General features: G+C 45.6%; 1 protein-coding gene across 1 annotated transcript in view; it reads left to right on the top strand.

Annotated features, from left to right (window-relative positions):
• Positions 1-23,324, top strand: part of LOC149455063 (uncharacterized) — a 261,113-nt gene that overhangs the window by 60,391 nt on the left and 177,398 nt on the right. The window contains 1 exon segment of the mRNA XM_089686698.1: positions 14,300-15,008. Within this exon segment, the coding sequence (XP_089542824.1) occupies positions 14,300-15,008 (709 nt within the window).

Raw genomic sequence — 23,324 nt, 5'->3', positions numbered from 1 at the left:
CTGTCCATGTCTGCAGTATGGGTTGAACAAAGCTGAGCTTACACAAAGCCTGTCTGGTCAATGATTGCACTGCGTTTATACAATCTCTTAGTGTCTGTGGTGAACATGCAGAATAACATTCCAAGAAGTAACCCACATCATCCTCTAATAACCACACCAGGGACTCTACCTGGTCGGCACTAAATGGCGGCAAAAATTCATCCCTGCATTCGGGGGAACCAGATGAAACCAACTCAGCACAAACCTGAATCAATGGCTGCACCTCAGAGAACTCTGTGCCCTGATCTACTAGAACATGAGCGATCCGTATACATTCTAGTAGTTCATCCCGGGGATACTCCTTCAGAGTCTGATAAGCATACTCTCTGTCATCAAACACTAGCAGATATAAATACACAACCTCATCCAGATCCATCCTTCCCATCAACAAACCAAGATGGCTTCCCTGTGCAGCCACTTCTGGTCAGGATTGTCCTTGGTGTAATGTCAGGGCTCCCGGGTGTGACCAGAGATGTGTGACTGACGCAGGGAAACGCAGACTTCAGATATGTGATAAACAATATAATTTATTAACACTAACAATACAAACATAAACACAGTGCAATACTAAACATAATACAGTGCAAACAAACCAACCAACCACCCACAGATAACAGTACATACAATGCAAGCGTCGTCAGGCAGGCCGGGTCAATATCAATAGGGCAGGTAGGTACAGGGGGAGCAAGCGGAGAATGGTCGGGGTCACAGGCCAGGTTCAGCAGGTAGCGGGCAGCGTGGTACAGAGGGTCAGGCAGAGGGATGGTCAGGGTCACAAGCCAGGGATCACAACAGGAGAAGTCAGTAGAGGTCAGAATCAAGCAGGGTCAGCAACAAGACAGGAACAGGAACGCAGGTTTACAAGATACAGGGCCCAGGAAAAACATACACCAAGGCAGAGTCTGCAGGTCTGGCCATCCCTTAAATACCCCAGTGTAAGCAGTTTCAGGTGTTTAGCTGGCTGCAAGGTTGAGTCTCTGATTGCTGGGAGCACCCGCTGGCCAGCCCCGGTACTGCAGCCCATAAGGCAGGCGAGTCCCACCATTGCTGGCCAGTCCATTCCTGACAGTACCCCCCCCCCTCAAGGAGCGGCCTCAGGACGCTCCAAACAGTCCTAGCTGGGCAAAATGTTCCACCGCCCGGGTCTGGTAACTGGCGGAATATCAAGAGACTGGCACACCGGGCAGGACTCCGGGCAGCGGCACACCGGGCAGAGGCACATCGGGCAGAACTCCGGGCAGAGGCACATCGGGCAGAACTCCGGGCAGAGGCACATCGGGCAGAACTCCGGGCAGAGGCACATCGGGCAGAACTCTGGGCAGAGGCACATCGGGCAGGACTCCGGGCAGCGGCACATCGGGCAGGACTCCGGGCAGAGGCACATCGGATCACCAGGCGAAGCAGCAGGCGGCGGGCCACCAGGCAGAGCAGCAGGCCCCGGGCCCCCAGGCGGAGCGGCGGGCGCCGGACCCCCAGGCGGAGCGACAGGTCCCGGGCCCCCAGGCGGAGCGGCGGGCACCGAGTCACCAGGCACGACAGTGGGCTCCGAGTCAACTGGCAAGACTGCGGGCACCGAGCCAACTGGCGGAACAGCGGGCTTCGAGTCGTCTGGCAAGACTGCGGGCACCGAATCGTCTGGCAAGACTGCGGGCACCGAGTCGTCTGGCAAGACTGCGGGCACCGAGTCGTCTGGCGGAACAGCGGGCACCGAGTCGTCTGGCGGAACAGCGGGCTTCGAGTCGTCTGGCAAGACTGCGGGCTTCGAGTCGTCTGGCAAGACTGCGGGCACCGAGTCGTCTGGCAAGACTGCGGGCACCGAGTCGTCTGGCAAGACTGCGGGCACCGAGTCGTCTGGCAAGACTGCGGGCACCGAGTCGTCTGGTGGAACAGCGGGCATCGAGTCAACTGGCGGAACAGCGGGCACCGAGTCGTCTGGCAAGAGTGCGGGCACCGAGTCGTCTGGCAAGACTGCGGGCACCGAGTCAACTGGCGGAACAGCGGGCACCAAGTCGTCTGGCAAGACTGCGGGCACCGAGTCGCCTGGCGGAACAGCGGGCACCGAGTCGTCTGGCATTGGATCGTCTGGCTCGACAGCGGGCATCGGGTCACCAGGCATCAGGTCATTTGGCTTGCCAGTGGGCACCGCGTCATCTGGCAAGGCAGTGGGCACCGAGTCACCAGGTACGACAGCGGGCTCTGAGTCAATTGGCACGACAGCGGGCACCGGATCAGGTACCGGATCCTCTGGATCAATAGCGGGCATCGAGTCAACTGGCCTAATAGGATCGTCAGGCTGGATCAGTTCATCATGCTGGGTAGAGGCATCCGGCTGAGTAGAGGCTTCAGGCTGAAGAGAGGCATCAGGCTGAAGAGAGGCTTCAGGCTGAAGAGAGGCTTCAGGCTGAGTAGAGGCATCCGGCTGAGTAGAGGCATCCGGCTGAGTAGAGGCTTCAGGCTGAGTAGAGGCTTCAGGCTGAGTAGAGGCTTCAGGCTGAAGAGAGGCTTCAGGCTGAAGAGAGGCCTCTCTTCAGCCTGATGCCTCTCTTCAGCCTGATGCCTCTCTTCAGCCTGATGCCTCTCTTCAGCCTGATGCCTCTCTTCAGCCTGATGCATCAGGCTGAAGAGAGGCATCAGGCTGAAGAGAGGCATCAGGCTGAACCACGGAAGGCAGGTTCTCAGACGGCAGGCTCACCGGTTTGGATACTGGCAGGATGGTATTGGTTGGAAAGAATTTTCGCTTTTTTCTGGTTTTAACTACTGGAGCACTGCAAGTAAACGCAGGTCTGCAAACGAATGGAGCAGCTGGAGACAGAGAAGAACTGGAGGATGGAACAGAGGAGGGAGCAGTTGCTACAGAGGGCTTTTTTACAGGGTTAAAGGCAGGATAGGTGCAGAGAGTGGGAACAGGGGACTGACATGCGGTAGATAGCAGGGCAGGAGGAGCTGTTGGGAATGCAGGAATTGAGCTTTGAGGAAATAGATTAGAAGCAGGACTGGGTCTTTGTAAGCTGACTGAGGCTGGGTGCAACAAGTCTGACCATGTCTGCAGTATAGGTTGAACAAAGCTGAGCTTACACAAAGCCTGTCTGGTCAATGACTGCACTGCGTTTATACAATCTCTTAGTGTCTGTGGTGAACATGTGGAATAACGCTCCAAGAAGCAATCCACATCATCCTCTAATAACCACACCAGGGACTCTACCTGGTCGGCACTAAATGGGGGCAAAACTTCATCCCTGCATTCAGGGGTACCAGATGAAACCAACTCAGCACAAACCTCAATCAATGGCTCCACCTCAGAGAACTCTGTGCCCTGATCTACTAGAACATGAGCGAGCCGTATACATTCTAGTAGTTCATCCCGGGGATACTCCTTCAGAGTCTGATAAGCATACTCCCTGTCATCAAACACTAGTAGATATAAATACACAACCTCATCCAGATCCATCCTTCCCAGCAACAAGCCAAGATGGCTTCCCTGTGCAGCCACTTCTGGTCAGGATTGTCCTTGGTGTAATGTCAGGGCTCCCGGGTGTGACCAGAGGTGTGTGACTGAAGCAGGGAAATGCAGACTTCAGATATATTATAAACAATATAATTTATTAACACTAACAAAACAAACATAAACGCAGTGCAATACTAAAACATAATACAGTGCAAACAAACCCAACCAACCACCCACAGATAACAGTACATACAATGCAAGCGTCGTCAGGCAGGCCGGGTCAATATCAATCGGGCAGGTAGGTACAGGGGGAGCAAGCGGAGAATGGTCGGGGTCACAGGCCAGGTTCAGCAGGTAGCGGGCAGCGTGGTACAGAGGGTCAGGCAGAGGGATGGTCAGGGTCACAAGCCAGGGATCACAACAGGAGAAGTCAGCAGAGGTCAGAATCAAGCAGGGTCAGCAACAAGACAGGAACAGGAACGCAGGTTTACAAGATACAGGGCCCAGGAAAAACATACACCAAGGCAGAGTCTGCAGGTCTGGCCATCCCTTAAATACCCCAGTGTAAGCAGTTTCAGGTGTTTAGCTGGCTGCAAGGTTGAGTCTCTGATTGCTGGGAGCACCCGCTGGCCAGCCCCGGTACTGCAGCCCATAAGGCAGGCGAGTCCCACCATTGCTGGCCAGTCCATTCCTGACACAGGTCTACCAAAACTCAGCGAAATACAATTGAATTCCCTAGAAGCAGAAATCACATTAGAGGAAATAAAAACAGTGTTAAAAGGTACTGCGGTGGGGAAAAGCCCGGGCCCAGATGGATATACGGTAAAATATTATAAAAAATATGGTGAGTTATTAATACCCAAGTTGAAGATATATATGAATGCTCTGGGAAATGAGATGGAAATGAGGGGATAATCCTTACAGGCTAATATAGTCTTAATCCATAAAGAGGATAAAGACCCCTCGCAGTGTGCGAGTTATAGACCAATAGCGCTGCTGAATGTAGATACTAAAAAGTATGCAAAGGTTCTGGCAAATAGACTGAAGGAACTGATGCCGGAATGGATACACGAAGATCAGGTGGGGTTTGTCCCAGGGAGAGAGGGTAGAGACAACGGTTTGAGATCACTGCTGCTCATACAGGAAGGTAAAAAAGGGAAAACCCCAATGATACTGATGTCAATTGATGCCGAGAAAGCATTTGATAGAGTGAGCTGGGGCTTTATGATGGACACCTTGGAGGTGATGGGGATAGGAGATAGAATGAGGAAGTGGATCGGAAGGTTATATAGAGGGCCTACTGCCGCTATCATGGTTAATGGAGGAAGATCGGAGATTTTCAAGATGTCAAATGGTACAAGACAGGGATGCCCATTATCCCCACTGTTATATGTTCTATCATTGGAGCCCCTGCTGTCTACGATAAGGAAGAACATAGATATAAAGGGAATATGGATAGGAGATAGAGAACATAAGGTGGCGGCTTATGCGGATGATTTGATGTTCTATGTTGGAAATCCCAGAATGTCACTTCCAAATTTGATGAAGATACTGAAGGAATACGGGGAATGATCAAATTTAAAAATTAACCCGACAAAAACCGAAATCTTAAATATAAACCTTAAAAATAGTGAAAAAGAAAAAATACAAGGAGAATTCCCATTTGTTTGGAGAGATAAAGAACTAAAGTATCTAGGGATAAAACTGTCAGCCTTAACCAAGAATCTATATAAATCTAATTATATTTCACTATTAAACGAACTTAAGGAGGAGCTGAAGAGAGTGGGAGGTGGAAACCCGTCCTGGATAGGTCGCATAAATTTGATAAAAATGGTAATTGTGCCCAAAGTATTGTATACATTTCAAATGATTCCAATTAAACTCCCAGAGACATATTTTAAAGAACTTAAAAAAATGATAATAAGATTTATATGGAGGAATAAAAAGCCTAGAATACGCTATGAAGTCTTGACTAGAAGTAAAGAAAGAGGCGGACTGGGTGTACCAGACTTTAAGAGATATTATAAAGCAGTGATAATGGCGAGAATTTTTGACTGGACTCATAATCCCGAGAAAAGCTGGGTCAAAATCGAAAATACACTGAGTGGATCAAATTTAAGCAAGATTATATGGGTGCCAGCACAATATAGGGGATTAGAGGAAAGCACAAGCACGTATACTTTTAATGTTTTGAGAGTGTGGGAAATGTTACACAGACAGAGGGGATGGGCTTTTAATTCACAGTTAATGCCACTAAGGAACACAAAATATTTTACCCCTGGGCAGGAAAACATTGCAGGAAAATGGATTATAAAACAAGAGGCACAATTGAGAGATATAATGGTTGGGGAGGAATTGGGATCATATGGAGAGCTGGAGAAAAAAAAGGGAAAAGTTTTCAATAAGATGGATAGATTCCGATATTACCAACTGAAACATTTCTTTGAAAATCTCCCAAAGCCTATGAGAACTAGAAAAGAGTGGAATCCATTGGAGAGATTGTTGGACGCACGGGGAGATGGGAGACACGGAATTGCAAAAATATATAAAATATTAACCGAATTAGACACTGATATAAAATTAATATATATAGAGAAATGGGAAAGAGATATGGGAAGGGAAATAGATGAGGAGGAGCAAAGGAAAATGTTCAGATTAATTCACGAAAATATTAGTATGCGAGAGGTGGAAAAAAATGACAAGTGTTTGGTGAGATGGCACATTACACCTAATGTAGAGCATGAATTGAATGGGGAGATTTCACGGATGACTTGGAGAGGTTGTGGAGAGATAGGTACGTGGTATCATACGTGGTGGGAGTGTTCAAGAATACAGGTGTTTTGGTGGAAAATAGTTTATTTAGTAAGGAAAATCACTAAAATTAATATTGGATTAGACCCAGAGTTGTGTCTCCTCCATATCACAGAGCTTCCAGTGAAATTATATAAGGCCTTGGGGATATGGCATTACTTGAGTGCAGCGAAGAGTCTGATACGCAGGTTCTGGAAAAAAAGAGAGGTGCCAACAGAGGAGGATTGGATGGGCAGAGTGAACCAGATATGCGGGTTAGAAAGATTGTATTACATGCATATAGATAAGATGGAGATGTACAATACAAAGTGGAAAAAATGGGAAGAGTATAGAGAAAAAGTGAAATATATGAGGATATAACACCCCTTGAAATGGATTTAGAAATAACAGAAATGTATGGTGTGAAGGAGAAGAGAGAAAAACGCAGAGTGGGAGAGGTGGGGGGGATGGGGGTGGGAGGCTGAGGAGGGGGAAGGGGGGAAGAGGGAGGGTTGAGGAGAGGGATTTAAATAATTTATGCAAATAGGAGGATATTGTCTAAATGTCATTTTAATAGAAATGTGAATATGATTTGTATTTTGATTGATAAACTAATAAACATTTATAATGAATTTCCAGTAGAAATTTGCAAATCCGATGAACCCCTGAACTCCTTTTTTGTCTGAGGGTACCGGCCATTCCAAAATTGCTGTGATCTTTTGGGGATCCATTGCAATTCCGGCAGTAGAGATGATCAGGCCCAGGAATAAAATGCTCTGTTGCTCAAAGTTGCATTTCTCTGCCTTAGCATATAGTCCATGCTGGCGAAGCCGTCCCAGAACGCATCTCACATGGTCTCGGTGTACCTCCAGAGATGCGGAGAAAATCAGAATGTCATCCAGGTAGATGTAATATATAAATGATGTAGTGCTGTAATAACTCATGAGTATGGTTATAAACATATCACTCTACTGACATCCAAAAGATAGCAATTGTGACATATATAAGTGATGTGTGCAATATAGAATACACTTATAAATATCCAAGTGATCATAAACAAGTGATCATATCATCATTGTCACACAGTGCTTCCCTATACAGGGTTATGCATCATCAGATAAGTGACTTATATAAACAATGGTGATAAAAAGTCCACTATATTCGGTGTCAAGTTGTGTCTCAAAAATCCACACAATGCAATGATCACACCATGTGCTGCTGTGCCAGTGCAGGTAGTGAGAAGTACTCCTATATGGCAGGCGTGCCCGCTCACTTTCCCCCTGCGACCCACAGGGGCCAAATAAGCCTCTTGGATCACCCTGGATCCTACACGATTCCTCCAGGCCAGAAATGACTCCACCACCTTCTATACACTCTCCTCCTCCTTCCTCTATTCCTCTTTAGTCAGGCAATGGTAGGATGCTCATAAGTATGATGTTTGGGAATCCTGTGATTCACCAACCGTAGAGAAGTGCAACCATATATAAGTGTATTCTATATTGCACGCATCACTTATATACAGTGGGGATCGAAAGTTTGGGCACCCCAGCTAAAAATTTGTATTAATGTGCATAAAGAAGCCAAGGAAAGATGGAAAAATCTCCAAAAGGCATCAAATTACAGATTAGACATTCTATATAATATGTCAACAAAAGTTAGATTTTATTTCCATCATTTACACTTTCAAAATAACAGAAAACAAAAAAATGGCGTCTGCAAAAGTTTGGGCACCCTGCAGAATTTATAGCATGCACTGCCCCCTTTGCCAAGCTGAGACCTGCCAGTGTCATGGATTGTTCTCAATCATCGTCTGGGAAGACCAGGTGATGTCAATCTCAAAGGTATTAAATGCCCAGACTCATCTGACCTTGCCCCAACAATCAGCACCATGGGTTCTTCTAAGCAGTTGTCTAGAAAACTGAAACTGAAAATAGTTGACGCTCACAAAGCTGGAGAAGGCTATAAGAAGATAGCAAAGCGTTTTCAGATGTCAATATCCTCTGTTCGGAATGTAATTAAGAAACGGCAGTCATCAGGAACAGTGGAAGTTAAAGCAAGATCTGGAAGACCAAGAAAAATATCAGACAGAACAGCTCGCAGGATTGTGAGAAAAACAGTTCAAAACCCACGTTTGACTGCACGATCCCTCCAGAAAGATCTGGCAGACACTGGAGTTGTGGTCACTATTCCACTATAAAGAGATACTTGTACAAATATGGTCTTCATGGAAGAGTCATCAGAAGAAAACCTCTTCTACGTCCTCACCACAAAAATCATCGTTTGAACTTTGCAAATGAACATATAGACAAGCCTGATGCATTTTGGAAACAAGTTCTGTGGACCGATGAGGTTAAAATGGAACTTTTTGGCCGGAATGAGCAAAGGTACGTTTGGAGAAGAAGGGGCACAGAATTTAATGAAAAGAACCTCTGCCAAACTGTTAAGCATGGGGTTGGATCAATCATGCTTTGGGGTTGTGTTGCAGCCAGTGGCACAGGGAACATCTCACGAGTAGAAGGAAAAATGGATTCAATAAAATTTCAGCAAATTTTGGATGGTAACTTGATGCCATCTGTGAAAAAGCTGAAGTTAAAGAGAGGATGGCTTCTACAAATGGATAATGATCCTAAACACACCTCGAAATCCACGGGGGATTACATCAAGAGGCGTAAACTGAAGGTTTTGCCATGGCCTTCACAATCTCCTGACCTCAACATCATTGAAACTCTATAAATAGACCTTAAAAGAGCAGTGCGTGACAGACAGCCCAGAAATCTCAAAGAACTGGAAGACTTTTGTAAGGAAGAATGGGCAAAGATACCTCAAACAAGAATTGAAAGACTCTTGGCTGGCTACAAAAAGCGTTTACAAGCTGTGATACTTGCCAAAGGGGGCAGTACAAGATATTAACTCTGCAGGGTGCCCAAACTTTTGCTGACGCCATTTTTTTGTTTTCTGTTATTTTGAAAGTGTAAATGATGGAAATAAAATCTAACTTTTGTTGACATATTATAAGAATGTCTAATCTGTAATTTGATGCCTTTTGGAGATTTTTCCATCCTTCCTTGGCTTCTTTATGCACATTAATACACATTGTTAGCTGGGGTGCCCAAACTTTCGATCCCCACTGTATAGCACAGTTGCTATCTTTTGGATGTCAGTAGAGTGATATGTTTATAACCATACTCATGAGTTATTACAGCGCTACATCATTTATATATTAGATTTATTAGTTCTATCTTAAGGTGAGATTTGGATGTGAGCGGCTGTTCCTTTTACTCATCCTAGGAGACATAGAAGCGCAGGAGGATTTACATATATCATCCAGGTAGATGACAACAAAAACATCCAGGTAATCTCTGAAAATGTCATTAATGAAATGTTGGAAAGTAGCAGGCGCGTTGCATAACCCAAATGGCATGACCAGGTATTCAAAGTGGCCGAAACGGGTGCGGAAGGCCGTTTTCCATTCGTCCCCTTCCCGTATGTGGACCAGGTTTTATGTCCCTCTCAAATCCAACTTGGTGAAGATGGTGGCAGTCTTGAGTCTTTGGAATAGTTCAGGAACCAAGGGAAGGGGATAGTTCTTAACGGTAATCTTATTTAGTTTCCGATAATCCACGCAGGGCAGCAAGGACTTGTCCTTTTTTTTCTACGAAGAATATTCCAGCTCCAGCTGGTGAAGTGGAGGGCCAAATGAACCCTTTCTGAAGATTCTCCTCGATATATTCCTTTAGAACTCCTAGTTCCCATTCAGATAAGGGGAAGATCTGCCCAATGGAGATTTCAGACCTGGGAAGCAAATCGATCGGACAGTCATAGGATCGATAAGGAGGAAGTATATCTGCTCCCCGTTTACTGCATACATCAAGATAGTCATGGTAAGCTGGAGGAATTGTTTGAGAGAGTTCCATATCAGAGTCCATGCACAGTAGGGTAGGTGGACCTGAGGATACCTTGGGCAAACAATGTTCCTGGCAGTAAGAAGAGGGAAATTGGATCGAGCCCGACTTCCAGTTAATTTGAGGTTCGTGTGCCCCGTAGCCAAGGAAGGCCCAGTATGAGAGGAAACAGTGGGGCGGTGATAGCATCTAGAAGTAAAAATTCCTGATGATGGTTGGTTACTGTAGTATGGATTGGTGGGGTCTCTTTGTCTGCCAGTCCGGATTTAATACGGGTTCCATCAGCAAAAAAAATGTTTAACCCGTGTTCTTTTGGCAGTAATGGGATATGTTGTTGGGCGGCAAAGTTTAAATCTATGAAGCAGCTGCAGGCCCCCCGAGTCAATAATTGCCGTCACCTACACAGTTCTTCCGGGATGCTGGAAGGAAATGGGAACAGCCAGGTGAGTTGAACTATTTGAACATGATGGAGGAGCAGCTGAAGAAACAAAGATGCACTTACGCAATTTAGCTGAGCAGGAATGCACATAATGGCCTGGTTCTCCACAGTATAAACAGAGGTTGTGGACCCGACATCTTTGGCATTCCTCGGTAGTTAGTGAAGGATGTATTAGCCCGAGTTGCATAGGTTCCGGGGCATCCGTATCCTCAGAATCCCGGGTTCTAGCAGGGTGATTGTGCTGGGCTGGAAACTTGGGTAGCACCCAGGTAGGCCTCAGAGCTGGGTTGGATCTTTCCAGCCTGCGTTCACATAGCCGACGGTCAATCTGGATGGCTAACGCAATCAGATCTTCCAAGGAACCAGGTATGCCTACCTGAGCTAGCTCGTCCTTGAGGGGTTTGGCCAGGCCCAGGTGGAACTGATGTTGTAGGGCTGCATCGTTCCAGTTTGTGTCACCACTCCATCGTCTAAAGTCTGAGACATAGTCCTCTGCTGCTTGGCGACCCTGTTGAAGCACATGTAATGCTGCTTCAGCTGTAGTTGTCCGCTGTGGATCGTCGTATAGCTGGGCCATGGCATTGAAGAATGTAGTCATGGTGTTTAGGTGTGGATGGTGACTCTTGAGCAGGCAGTGGGCCCAACCCTGAGGTTCTCCCTGCAGCAAGGAGATGATGAACCCCACCTTAACAGTCTCTGTGGAGAAAGTTTGTGCTTGCAGGTCAAAATACAGCTGACATGCGTTTCTGAATGCCCTGAATTTACTTTGATCCCCATTAAATCGTTCTTGAGTAGGCACACAAGGTTAAGGTGAAGGTAACTGGACCACCGTACTAGTACGGGTTTCTGAGGAATCACTGGCCGAGGGAGAAGTAGCCGGATCTGTTGGTACAGAAGCGGGTGTAGCCAAGGTTTGGATACGTTCTTCCAAATGTGCATATCCATCCTGTAAGATCTTAACAGCCTGGGTAAGTGCGGTCAAATGATGACATATCTCATCCAGGGGAGAAGGTCCTCTTCCAGGCTCAGACATGGCCGTATGGTACTGTCACGACTCTAGCGGTAGCTCTATAGGTCCACAGTTTAGGGTTCCCTAGGGTGCGGGGTCTAAGCCCCAGTCTGCTTGTTCACCAGAGCCCCTGATGGTGGGGATGGACTTGGAGCAGGCTGAGACCAGGTTGTGGCCCCAAGGTATGCCCAGCTGCAGTAGAGGAGACTTCTAGTGTCACGTAATTTAGTAGTGAGCCTGATGTGAAAAGGCAGAGCAGATCAGAGCAGGATGCAGATGGATCCATGTGGCAGGTAGCGGAGTCAGGCGGGCTGGGTTTGGTGTCCCAAAAGGCAGAGCAGACCAAAGTGGCAGGCAGAAGCATAGTCGGGTCACAGGCCAGGTTCAGCAACAGAAGGTCAGAATGACCAGGAGCAGGCAGAAGAATATCCAGAGACAAGCCAGGGGTCAGGGCAGGAGAAGGTCAATGGTAGTCAGGAGCAGGCTAGGTTCGGCAACAGGAACCAACTCAGAGTCAGGAATCACAGGCAAAGGAATAAGACCATACGGCAATTTGGATCCTGCAGTGGCCCGTTTAAATAGCCCGCCCGGCACCGATAGGCACGCCTGGGTCCTAGTGCCTGCCCACCGCCGTCATTGGTGACAGGTGCGCCTGAGTCCTAGGGCCTGCCTTCCTGTATGCCTTGTCAGGATCCTGCGCATGCGCAGATTCGTGCGCCGCAGCGATCTTCCCTGACACTGTTGTTGAGTCCTGCAATCACATTATGAGCTCCTTGTAAAACTATTATCTCTTTCCAATAACATCTATGAACAAGAGAAGATATGGACCCCACAATTCCTCTATATACTCCACAATTCTCCCATGTGGACACCTCGTAAGTGGTGCTCCAGTATAGACTCCCAGTTTGGGGAACTCATTTAGAAGAAGCCGTCAGCTAGAATCAAACTCACTACTCTACAGTATGGTGAAGACCAAGGAGGCCTAGCAATACCAAATTCTAGACTGTATTTTATAGCTGCCCAACTTCAGCATCTTACCAGGTGGGACTTAGTAGACACATTAGATCCCATCCATCGATTGCTACTTCCATCAGATACAGATTTCACATCACTCTCACACTTGTTAATGGGCTTCAGATGGCACCAGTGGGAAAGGCATGATCTCTCATATATTTATTCCAGTCTTTTGACTCTTACCGAAGACTTATAGAAAGAAATGGGAAACAGAGAAAATAAGAGAGAGTGGTGGGAGGTGATTCTGACCTCTATACCTCTCATCTCTCTGTCCTCTTCACAGAAACTCAGTCATTTCTTTTGCATAGAGCTTTCAGGACCCCAGCTCAATTGTTCAGCTAGGACAGGAGGGATTTCCCCTTTGACCCCACTTGTAGCGGTGATGTCGGGGATTTGATACGTGTTTTGGAGATATTCAAAAAGTGGAACAATATGACCAGTGTTATAATGTTGGTATTCAATATTCCTCGGGTGTGCCTCTTGGTGTCAATAGAGGAGGAGTTATTTACACCTCCTCCTATTACAAGTCATATAGCAATAGTGAGGCTGCTGTTTATTGACCATAAAAAATATCCCGATCTTGGCTATCATCTCAAACTCCCAGCAGACAACAGTGGATTGAGCAGGTGAACTCCACATTAACATGTGAAAAACAAACTTACCAACATTGTAATTCCCCCAGGAGATGTATGTCTGGCAGAACTGGCTGGATACTCCTTGTTCTCTCTTAGTTAGTTCTTCATAGGCTTTTAAAATCTTATCTCTTTTAGCCCCATAGAAGGAGAACGGCCAGTTGTATCCTACTGAATGGTGACTACATGGGAGACCCATACTTGGGGTATGATCCTGTAGACATGGGCCTCATTGATCGGTGTCAGCTATCTATGTATGTACTGCGGGGAGTTACTTGCCGTGTACAGCTGAATTGTTCTAGGTTGTTTCTTCTTTTCTCTGTTCATTTGTTTATAAAAGGTAAAAGTGACACCATAGACAAAGCAAGTTATTGTTCTGTATGATCTGTAACAGTGCCACAACCGCCTATACGTGAGAATGTATGACTCCATTGTCTGGGCTGAATGTTGGGAATACTGTGCGCACTTATAAACTTTCTAAATAAAATCTATTTGATTAAAAAAAATACTGTAGATAATGCTGTACATATTCTTTCTATTCATAAGATATATTTAGTAATGAACATTAAAAATAGAAAGCAACTTTATGTAGCCCTTTATATAGAATTCTAACTTTTTTCTTTCTCTACAGGTAGATTGATGAACCAGGTTTTTGGGACATTTTGGTCTTCATGAATACAGCTAAGTCACATGGAAAATAAAACACATGGATGTCTTAATTGACTGAAAGTCTTTACTGCAGTTCACTGGAGGATTCACACGGGATACAAGTCATATCTGTGTTCTAAAAGTCATGGTTTGGATCCTCTTCCACATTGATCCAGCAGGAGAAAAGTAATTTCAGTGTTCTGGAAGTGACAATGGCTTTACAATAAAGTCCAACCCAAGTATACATAAGAGGAGTAATTTCATACTACTTGTTTGTAGATTTTACTATGGAGAGAAAATATATCACACACCAGAAGGCTTGCAAGGGAGAGAAGCCATATCATTGTTCTGAATGTGGCAAAACGTTTATAAGTGAGAGAGACCTTATAGTACACCAAAGAGTTCACACTGGAGAGAAGCCATATCAGTGTTATGAATGTGATAAGGCTTTTACTCAGAAGTCAGATCTTATTAAACACAAGAGGATTCACACTGGAGAGAAGCCATATCAGTGTTCTGAATGTGATAAAGCTTTTTCAGTGAAGTCATATCTTAATAGACACCAGAGGAGTCACACTGGACAGAAGCCATATCAGTGTTCTGAATGTGATAAAGCTTTTACACAGAAGTCAAGTCTTAACACACACCAGAGGCTTCACACTGGAGAGAAGTCATATCAGTGTTCTGAATGTGATAAAGCTTTTACAGTGAAGTCACATCTTATCACACACCAGAGGAGTCACACTGGAGAGAAGTCATATCAGTGTTTTAAATGTGATAAAGCTTTTACTCAGAAGTCATGTCTTCTCACACACCAGAGGAGTCACATTGGAGAGAAGCCATATCAGTGTTCTGAATGTGATAAAGCTTTTACAGTGAAGTCACATCTTATCACACACCAGAGGATTCACACTGGAGAGAAGCCATATCAGTGTTCTGAATGTGATAAAGCTTTTACACAGAAGTCAGATCTTATCAGACACCAGATGATTCACACTGGAGAGAAGCCATATCAGTGTTCTGAATGTGATAAAGCTTTTACACGGAAGTCATGTGTTATCACACACAAGAGGAGTCACACTGGAGAGAAGTCATTTTAATGCTCTCCATGTGACAAAACTTTTACAGTTAATGCCGGTCTAATCTATCACCGGAGGATTCACAAATTTCTGCATAGATTATATTCTGGAAAAAAGGAATATTAAATAAGTTTCAGGTGTCACAAGTTAGTTTCACATCCCCAATGTCATCCCACAAGCTAGAGAAGAAGGGAGAAGATAAAATGCTACTTTAAAAGAAACAAACTAAAATCTGAGCAAACTGGAATGTAATGATCGGATGAACTGAGTTTAGTACTTATGTCCATCAATACACAACTAGAAGGGATTTGAATATTTTATCGCTTGACAATTTGTTTTAAGATAAGCATCAATAACTGAACAGCTTCCCTCATGATTCTCATCTTTATCATGGAGCTTTGAATAAACATGTAATGCATTTTCATGATACACCAACTGAGTTGTGTTTCCAAGCATTTTCTTCATTTCTGGATCCTGAGGTAATACATGACCAACACTGCCTCAGTACCAGAGACTAGGATGGGGTCTATTGTCATCTTACCAAGTCTCTGAAGCCTCAGTGGGAGAGTCCATTCCAGGTTCTTCTGACTATTGATACATGATCAGCCAGGCTTGAGGTCTCCAGCTAAGCCCACCTTGTCCACTCCTCCCATTACATGTTCCATCTCCTCTCCCATTATCAATGCCTTCTTTCCACATTTCATCTCTCATTGATATTATTATTATTATTGTTATTATATAGGATTTATATGGCGCCAACAGTTTGCTCAGCGCTTTACAATATAACGGGAGACAATACAGTAACAATACAGTTTAATACAAGAGGGATAGGAGGGCCCTGCTCCTCAGAGCTTAGAATCTAGGAGGGAGGGGCTAGTGGTACAAAAGGTAGTAACTGTGGGGGATGGACTGGTTGGAAGAGTAGAAGATTCCATTATTAGCTGAGGGCAGGATAGGCTTCCCTGAAGATATAGGTTTTCAGAAATCACCTAAAAGTGAGCAGAGTAGGCAATAGTCTGATAAATTGGGGTAGAGAGTTCCAGAGGATGGGGGAAGCTCTGGAGACGAGCATGGGAGGAGGAGACAAGGGAGCTAGAGAGCAGGAGGTCGTGCGAGGAGCGGAGAGTACGGTTTGGGTGATATTTGGAGACAAGATCGGTGATGTAATTTGGGGCAGAGTTATAAATGGCTTTATACGTCAGTGTTAGTGTTTTGAATTTTCTCCGTTGGGCAATGGGAAGCCAGTGAAGAGATTGGCAGAGAGGGGTGGAGGACACTGAGTGGAGGCCAGTGGAGGGATTGGCAGAGAGGGGTGGAGGACACTGAGTGGAGGCCAGTGAAGGGATTGGCAGAGAGGGGTGGAGGCCAGTGGAGGGATTGGCAGAGAGGGTGGAGGCCAGTGGGATTGGCAAAGAGGGGTGGAGGACACTGAATGGAGGCCAGTGGAGGGATTGGCAGAGGGGGATGGAGGACACTGAATGGAGGCCAGTGGAGGGATTGGTGGAGGACACTGAATGGAGGCCATTGGAGGGATTGGCAAAGAGAGGTGGAGGACACTGAATGAAGGCCAGTGGAGGGATTGGCAGAGGGGGATGGAGGACACTGAATGGAGGTCAGTGGAGGGATTGGTGGAGGACACTGAATGGAGGCCAGTGGAGGGATTGGCAGATAGGGATGGCTGATACAGAATGGTTTGTAAGGTGGATATCAGCAGCATTCATGATAGACTGAAGAAGGGATAGCCTGCAATGAGGTCGGCCAATGAGGAGGGAGTTACAATAGTCGAGGCGAGATATAACAAAGGAGTGAATAAGTTGTTTAGTGGTTTCCGAGGTTAAGAACGGCCATATCTTGGAGCTGTTGCGGAGGTGAAGTCTACAAGATTTGGACAGTGATTGGATTTGGGGCTGAAATGACAGATGGGAGTCTAGGATTACACCTAGCACCCAGGCATGAGGGGAGGGACTGATGATTGTGTTATTGATCTTGATGGAGAAGTCAGGGAAGGGGGCACAGGCTGGAGGGAATACTAAGAGCTGAGTTTTGGAAAGATTGAGTTTGAGGAAGTGGAGTGACATCCATGCCAATATGTCACTTAGTAGGGTAGTAACGCGAAAGGAGACTGAAGGGGTGAGGTGAGGAGGAGACTGAAGGGGTGAGGTGTGGAGGAGACTGAAGGGGTGAGGTGAGGGGTAGAAAGATAGATTTGTATGTCATCAGGATAGAGATGGTACTTAAAGCCATGGGAGTTTATCAAGTGACCAAGGGAGGAGGTCTAGATGGAGAAGAGTAGGGGTCCAAGGACAGAACCTGGAGGGACCCCTACAGAAAGAGGAAGTGAAGAGAAGGAGGCAGAGTTAAAGGTAACGCTGAATGAGCTCTGTGATAGGTAGGAGGAGAACCAGGAGAGCGCAGAGTCTTGGAGGCCAAGAGAGTGGAGTTTTTTGAGGAGGAGGGGATGGTCAACCATATCAAAAGCTGCAGAAAGGTCATGTAGTAAGAGTAAGCAGCAGTGGCCATTGGTTGGGATGAGTACGGAGTAGTGGCCATTGGTTGGGATGAGTATGGAGTAGCGACCATTGGTTGGGATGAGTACGGAGTAGCGACCATTGGTTGGGATGAGTACGGAGTAGTGACCATTGGTTGGGATGAGTACGGAGTAGTGGCCATTGGTTTTAGCAGTTAGTAGATCATTAGTGAGGTTTAGTAGGGCAGTTTCAGTAGAGTGTAGTGAGGGAATGCCAGACTGTAAAGGGTCGAGAAGGTTGTTGTCAGTGAGGTGGGAGCTCAGGCGATTGTAGACTAAGAGTTCTAATAGTTTAGAGGTAAATGGCAGCAGGGAGATGGGTCTTAAGTTGTTCAGGTTGGTGGGGTCCAGGGAGAGCTTTTTGAGTATGGGAGTGATGTGCGCATGCTTTAGAGGGGAGGGGAAGGCACCAGTAGAGAGGGAAAGATTGAAGATGTGAGGGAGCATAGGATGGAAGAAGAGGGTGACCGTAGTAGTTGTGAGGGGACAGGATCCAGGGGGCAGGTAGTGAGACGGGCTTCTGAGGAAACCTTAGTGACCTCTTTGGTAGTAGGAAGGTCAGAAGAGGAAAGTGTTGAGGGAGGTTTAGTATAAGGTGTGCTAAGTGGGATGGATGTCTGTGCAGTGGAGATGTCCCTATGAATTGCATCAATCTTGTTTTTGAAATGATTTGCAATCTCGTGAGCAGTGAGTGAGGTACTGGGTGGAGGTGGAGAAAGTAGAGAGTTAGAAGTAGAGAAGAGACGACGAGGACTGGATGACAAGGTATTGATGAGAGTGACAAAGTAGGCTTGTCTGGCAGCATGGAGGGAGGAATTGTATGTGAAGAAAGCAGATTTATATCGGGTGAATGCTTGGTGAGATTTGGTTTTACGCCACAATCGCTCCAGCACACGACTATGTCGTTTAGGATCTCTGGTGTTGTCAGTCTGCCAAGGTTGTAATGGGCGGGGCCTGATGCTTCATGTTAGAGGAGCAAGTGAGTCTAATGTGGATGAAAGTAAACCGTTGTAGACAGCAGTGGCCAGGTCAGGGCAGGACAGGGGAGAGATTCTGTCATAGAGTTGGTCAGTTGCAGAGTGGAAAGGAGAAGGGTTTAGGTTGTGATGGTTTCTGCAGGTGATTGCTGATTGGAGGGATAAGTGTTTGAAGATGAGGAGACTGTGAAGGTGATGAGATTGTGATCATAGAGAGGAAAGGGGGTGTTTGTGAGGTTGTAGGATATCATCTCATAGGTGACAACCTTTCAGGCAGGTCTGCGGCTGTGACACCAGCTAGAAAGAAGTCTCTGTTCAGTGAGAAAACAACATCCCAAGCTGATGCAGGCCTTCCAATACTGAGTTACTGCTGATTTAGGGGATGTATTCAGCAGTAAAACGTAAGCCCAGCTGGCCACTTGTGTTCCATGTGGTTCTGCCAAATGGGATTCCATCAGGTGAAGATCAGAAATCCTTGTTCCATGTTTTCTCTTTCCAGCTATTACTCCTCTCCATAGACTAATCACACAATACAACTGCCAGAGATCTGAACTTACAAAGTGCTGAGTGTGCGGTCATATTCCTACCACTTCTTCCGGGGGACTGACATTCCTCTGATTGGGGTTCACAATAATCACTCTGAGTGCACACATCTCTTTTTGGTGTAAAGTTTGTAAAGAAAACTTCTTCTCCCTGGAAATATTACAACGTTGGCACCAAAGTGTAACTATGGGCAAAATCAATAATGACATTAATAATGAAATCTGTCATTAGCAGAGCAGGTTTTGTTTTTCTGAGTCTCCTATTGTATTATTTTTTGTTGTCCCTCCCAGTAGATTGTTTTTTTTGTACTTCCTGTAGAAGGCCAAGTCTTTTGGGAAAAATGGCAGTTGGAGGGGTCGGGGCAAATCCTATAACACTGCTGGGGGTGCTCACAACTGTCAGTTGTCATTCATATGGGGGGTTGGACCTTATAGAGAACCTGTTGCTGTAACTGCTGTAGAAGCGTTAGCTGAAGTTGGGCTTTACTTGTTGTGTGTCTTACTTATAATCTATCTAAGACTTCCCTGTACAGGGTGACAACGCTGCTGTGTAATGTTCCTGCAGAATGATCAGGGTTGTCACCTTGTTAGAGAAGGCGGGAAAATAACAGATGTACAGACAGGACCAACAGCTGATACAACTATGTTGCAGAGGGAACTCTGGGAATGCTAATGACAGATTGCATTACACATTCAGTTAGCAGACTTCCTGCTGTTGGTCTGATGTTTGAATTGTGTTCTGATATTTACTGTCCTGCTGTAAAAGGAGTAAATGATCGCCCGCATGTTTCCTGTAGTAGCAGGGACTACAAACTCATATCAGGAATAGTAGGATGGGTACCTACCCAAGGGGGTCCCCTTTTTGGATTTGGGGGGAAACATTTCACATGGTTTCTTTCCATTAATGACACCGACAAGGGGAGTCTCACTTCACTAACAATAGAAGAGCCAATCACAGGCCAGTAACATTTTATGGTGTCTCAATGTATTGCAGAATGTTTAATCCCCATTGGTCCAATGGATTCCTAGTCCTTCCAGATGATATTGCTTCTTGTGTGGAAGGAGCGCCCTAAAATGGCTTTCCTTCAATTCCACCCATAGCTGTACTTTAGGTGATGTTGCCCCTCCCCCATATCTGTAAGGGAAAGCCTCAATTTCTCCCAATACTCCCCTGGCCTTCCAGTGAGAGGAAACATTTTCTCTGGATTGGAGATGTTTTATGCAGTGAGCCCTTCATAGACGGGATGGGGAATCTAAGTAATCTAAGATAAGTAAGATGAACCGGTGTACTGGAGTCATGGATCAGATAACCAATGACACCATTGATGGTATAGCAGAGCTGACACCAGAAGTGGCTCCATCACCTAAGGTGGTGTCACAGAACTGCATGGTGGCTGACTATCTCTCGGAAGATCAAGGCGGAGTCTACAAACTGGTGTCAGAGAGTGTTGTACATTTATATTAGATCATGAGGATCTCAGAAGGAGATATCTACACAAGGTAAAGGAGTTCCAACAATCACCTGGGTGGGGGGAAGTGGGATCCATTTTCTTGGATGGGTTTAGTTGGAACTTGGTTGAGTAATATGGTGGCTTTGCTTCTTAGGCCATTAGTTGCTACTATAGATTTGATAATAATTGTATACATTGTTGCTGTTGTGTGTTTTGCTGCCAGTTGATTTTGCTTGTTTATGCACATGATTACATTCACATTGTTAGAACAGAAGATTATTTAAAACCCCAAAAACTTTTTCTTATTTTCTGAAAGCAGAGACCCTGGAGAATAAAATGGTGGTGGTTTTTATAACACAATATTAGCACAGCTGTCTATGAAATGCATATTTTCAGTAAAAAAACCCACTACCGATAATTCCAGCGCAGACAAACATTATATGACACAATTTCATGAAATATGAAAGATGAGGTTGGCATCAAGTATATAGATACCAAACATGTCAAACTTAAAAAATGGCATGTGCTTGTGAAATGGTGACAAACTTCAGTACCAGAAATTGTCCATAGGGGACGCTTTAAAAGCCTTTACAGGTCATCAGTTTATATAGTGAACCATGAATGATGGCCCTAGACTTATTCCTCTCCCTCTGGTGTGTGCAGAGATATGTACAATGTGTAGTGTGATTGATGTTTTCCTACATAACCGCACCCAACCCTTGCAATTGCTCATGTATACGGGAACTGGGGGCTTTAAAATGTGTTTTGTGTGTTTTTCATTTACAGTGAGTTACTTTACACTTTTCTTTCTCTGAACTTTATTATTGCCATATAGAGGGTTAATAGCCTCACATGTGATAACATATTGCTGGTCACAGATCCTCTTTAAAGAAACACAAGAGGTCTATCAGACCCCTAATGTCACCTCCGGTTCCCAAAAAAGATAGTCAAGCACAGATCATGTTTGATCAGCTCCTTGAAGACACGAATGTACATCTGCCAAATCTGTATCTGAGTAGACCATAGAAGCAGCATTAGAAAGAAATGTGAGCATGGCTTCAGTCAGGCGATGGTCCTGGTGGTCATGGTCTTGTTCTCCTTCAGGTCCTAATCTTGTAGATGGTGACATGGACTTGTTGTGTGGGAATGAGCAGGAGGGGCTCGGGGTTCTCTTGTACCCAATCAGCTTGTTATGGATAAAAGATGAAAGTGTCTTCTGGGAAGTTACGGGGATTTGGATGTTTAGAGGGTTACATAAGTGGGCGGGGTTGGTATTAATGAAGGGCGTGGCATATGTTAATCAGTTTCTTAGCATAGATGATATAAACGGTATAAATAGATCCTTGAAATGTAAACAATCTATCTCTTTTCTTCTGTTGTTAAAGTGTCACATATATATGATGAATAAAGTTGGATGATATTTTCACCGCACAATACCGTGGTCTGGGTTCTTCTACAACACATCCCCCCAAAAATGTCCTCTTCCAGTTCTAGGAGTCTGGTGGAATGGGACACAAGCTGATGGTATCTCTTAGGCCCCTTGTACATGGGGGGTCCGGCCCCTGTGGGTGCAATGTTGGCATTATAATACACCTGGTAGGCACAGGTACAGCGTCCAGCCCCGCTGCCTGCAGCCTGTCAAAGTCTACACTACAGCTGGACGGGGCTCAATGCTGCACCACGTTTACCTCGTGTTTAGGGCGCTCTGTGTTCAGGGAGAAATGGCCGCCATCCTGATCAGACAAAGCATAGAGCAGATGTAGGCCGGTGCAGTCTGCTTCTTCCCCTGTAGGTGGCGCCCAACCAGAGTGACATCCCAGCCTGGAGAGGAAGTTGGGGGACACTTGGCTTCTCTGTGGTTTCCCGGTTCCTGGAGACGGCGTGGAATGAAGGGGTCCATGGAGTCCTGGGGACATTTATTATTTTTGTTTACACTTTTTAAAAATCATTTTATTCCTGAAGATCACTGAACCCCAAATCTGATGTATTCTTTGATAGCAGACACCCTATATAATCCAATGTTGGGAGTTGTCATTTTCTATGTTACATGATATTAGCACAACAGTTTATGAAAGGCAACATTTCAGGAACAATATAGTAACGTTTATTTCTGAGCACATAAATGCAATTCATGACCTATTTTCTGGTGAAATATAAAAGATGAGGTTGTGCCGAGGAAATGGGATTCCCAACATGTCAAGCCGTAACACTGTGTGCACTTGGAACGCTTTAATAGCCCCTCCAGGTCATCAGTATAGAGTTACACAGGAGCACTGGTGCTCCAATCATTGCTCTCCCTCCGGCGTGTGCGCTGATATGTAACGTGTGTGGGGATCACTGTGTTCCTATGTAGGCACCCCAATGTGCGTGTTTTTGTAGGTGTGTGTCGGGGGAGGAGGGGCTCTAACAGTTTTGCATTATTAAAAAAATGTGTCTCTTTCTATGCTTAAAACTTTATTTATTTTGTCCATAACTTGTATTGCTATCATGTAGGGGACCAATAGCCTCCTATATGATGGCATATAGGTGACAGGTTCTCTTTATGGAGACCCCTGGGGTATATTAGACTGTAGATGTCTCCTCTCTACTTCACTGCAGATGATGGAACACAGACCACCTTCCATCAGCTGCTTCCCCCGGCACTGATCCCAGAGAATGACAGCTCCAGTCCAGGAAGTGATGTCATTCACGTCATACATGTCACTTCCTGGTCTGTGTACAGGAGGTCCACTGAGCTCCCGCCACCCTTCCCAGTATTCACAGCCATTAGTATCACTTCCACATGAAATCAGACTTTACTAAAGTCCACAGACTTCCGGCCGTATAGCGG

This window comes from Staurois parvus, unplaced genomic scaffold (assembly GCF_062004578.1).
Source record: "Staurois parvus isolate SC_StPar_1 unplaced genomic scaffold, SC_StPar_1.0 ptg000407l, whole genome shotgun sequence".
NCBI lineage: Eukaryota > Metazoa > Chordata > Amphibia > Anura > Ranidae > Staurois > Staurois parvus.
Note: the sequence above shows the minus strand (reverse complement) of the source record. Positions and strands in the feature narration are given on the sequence as shown.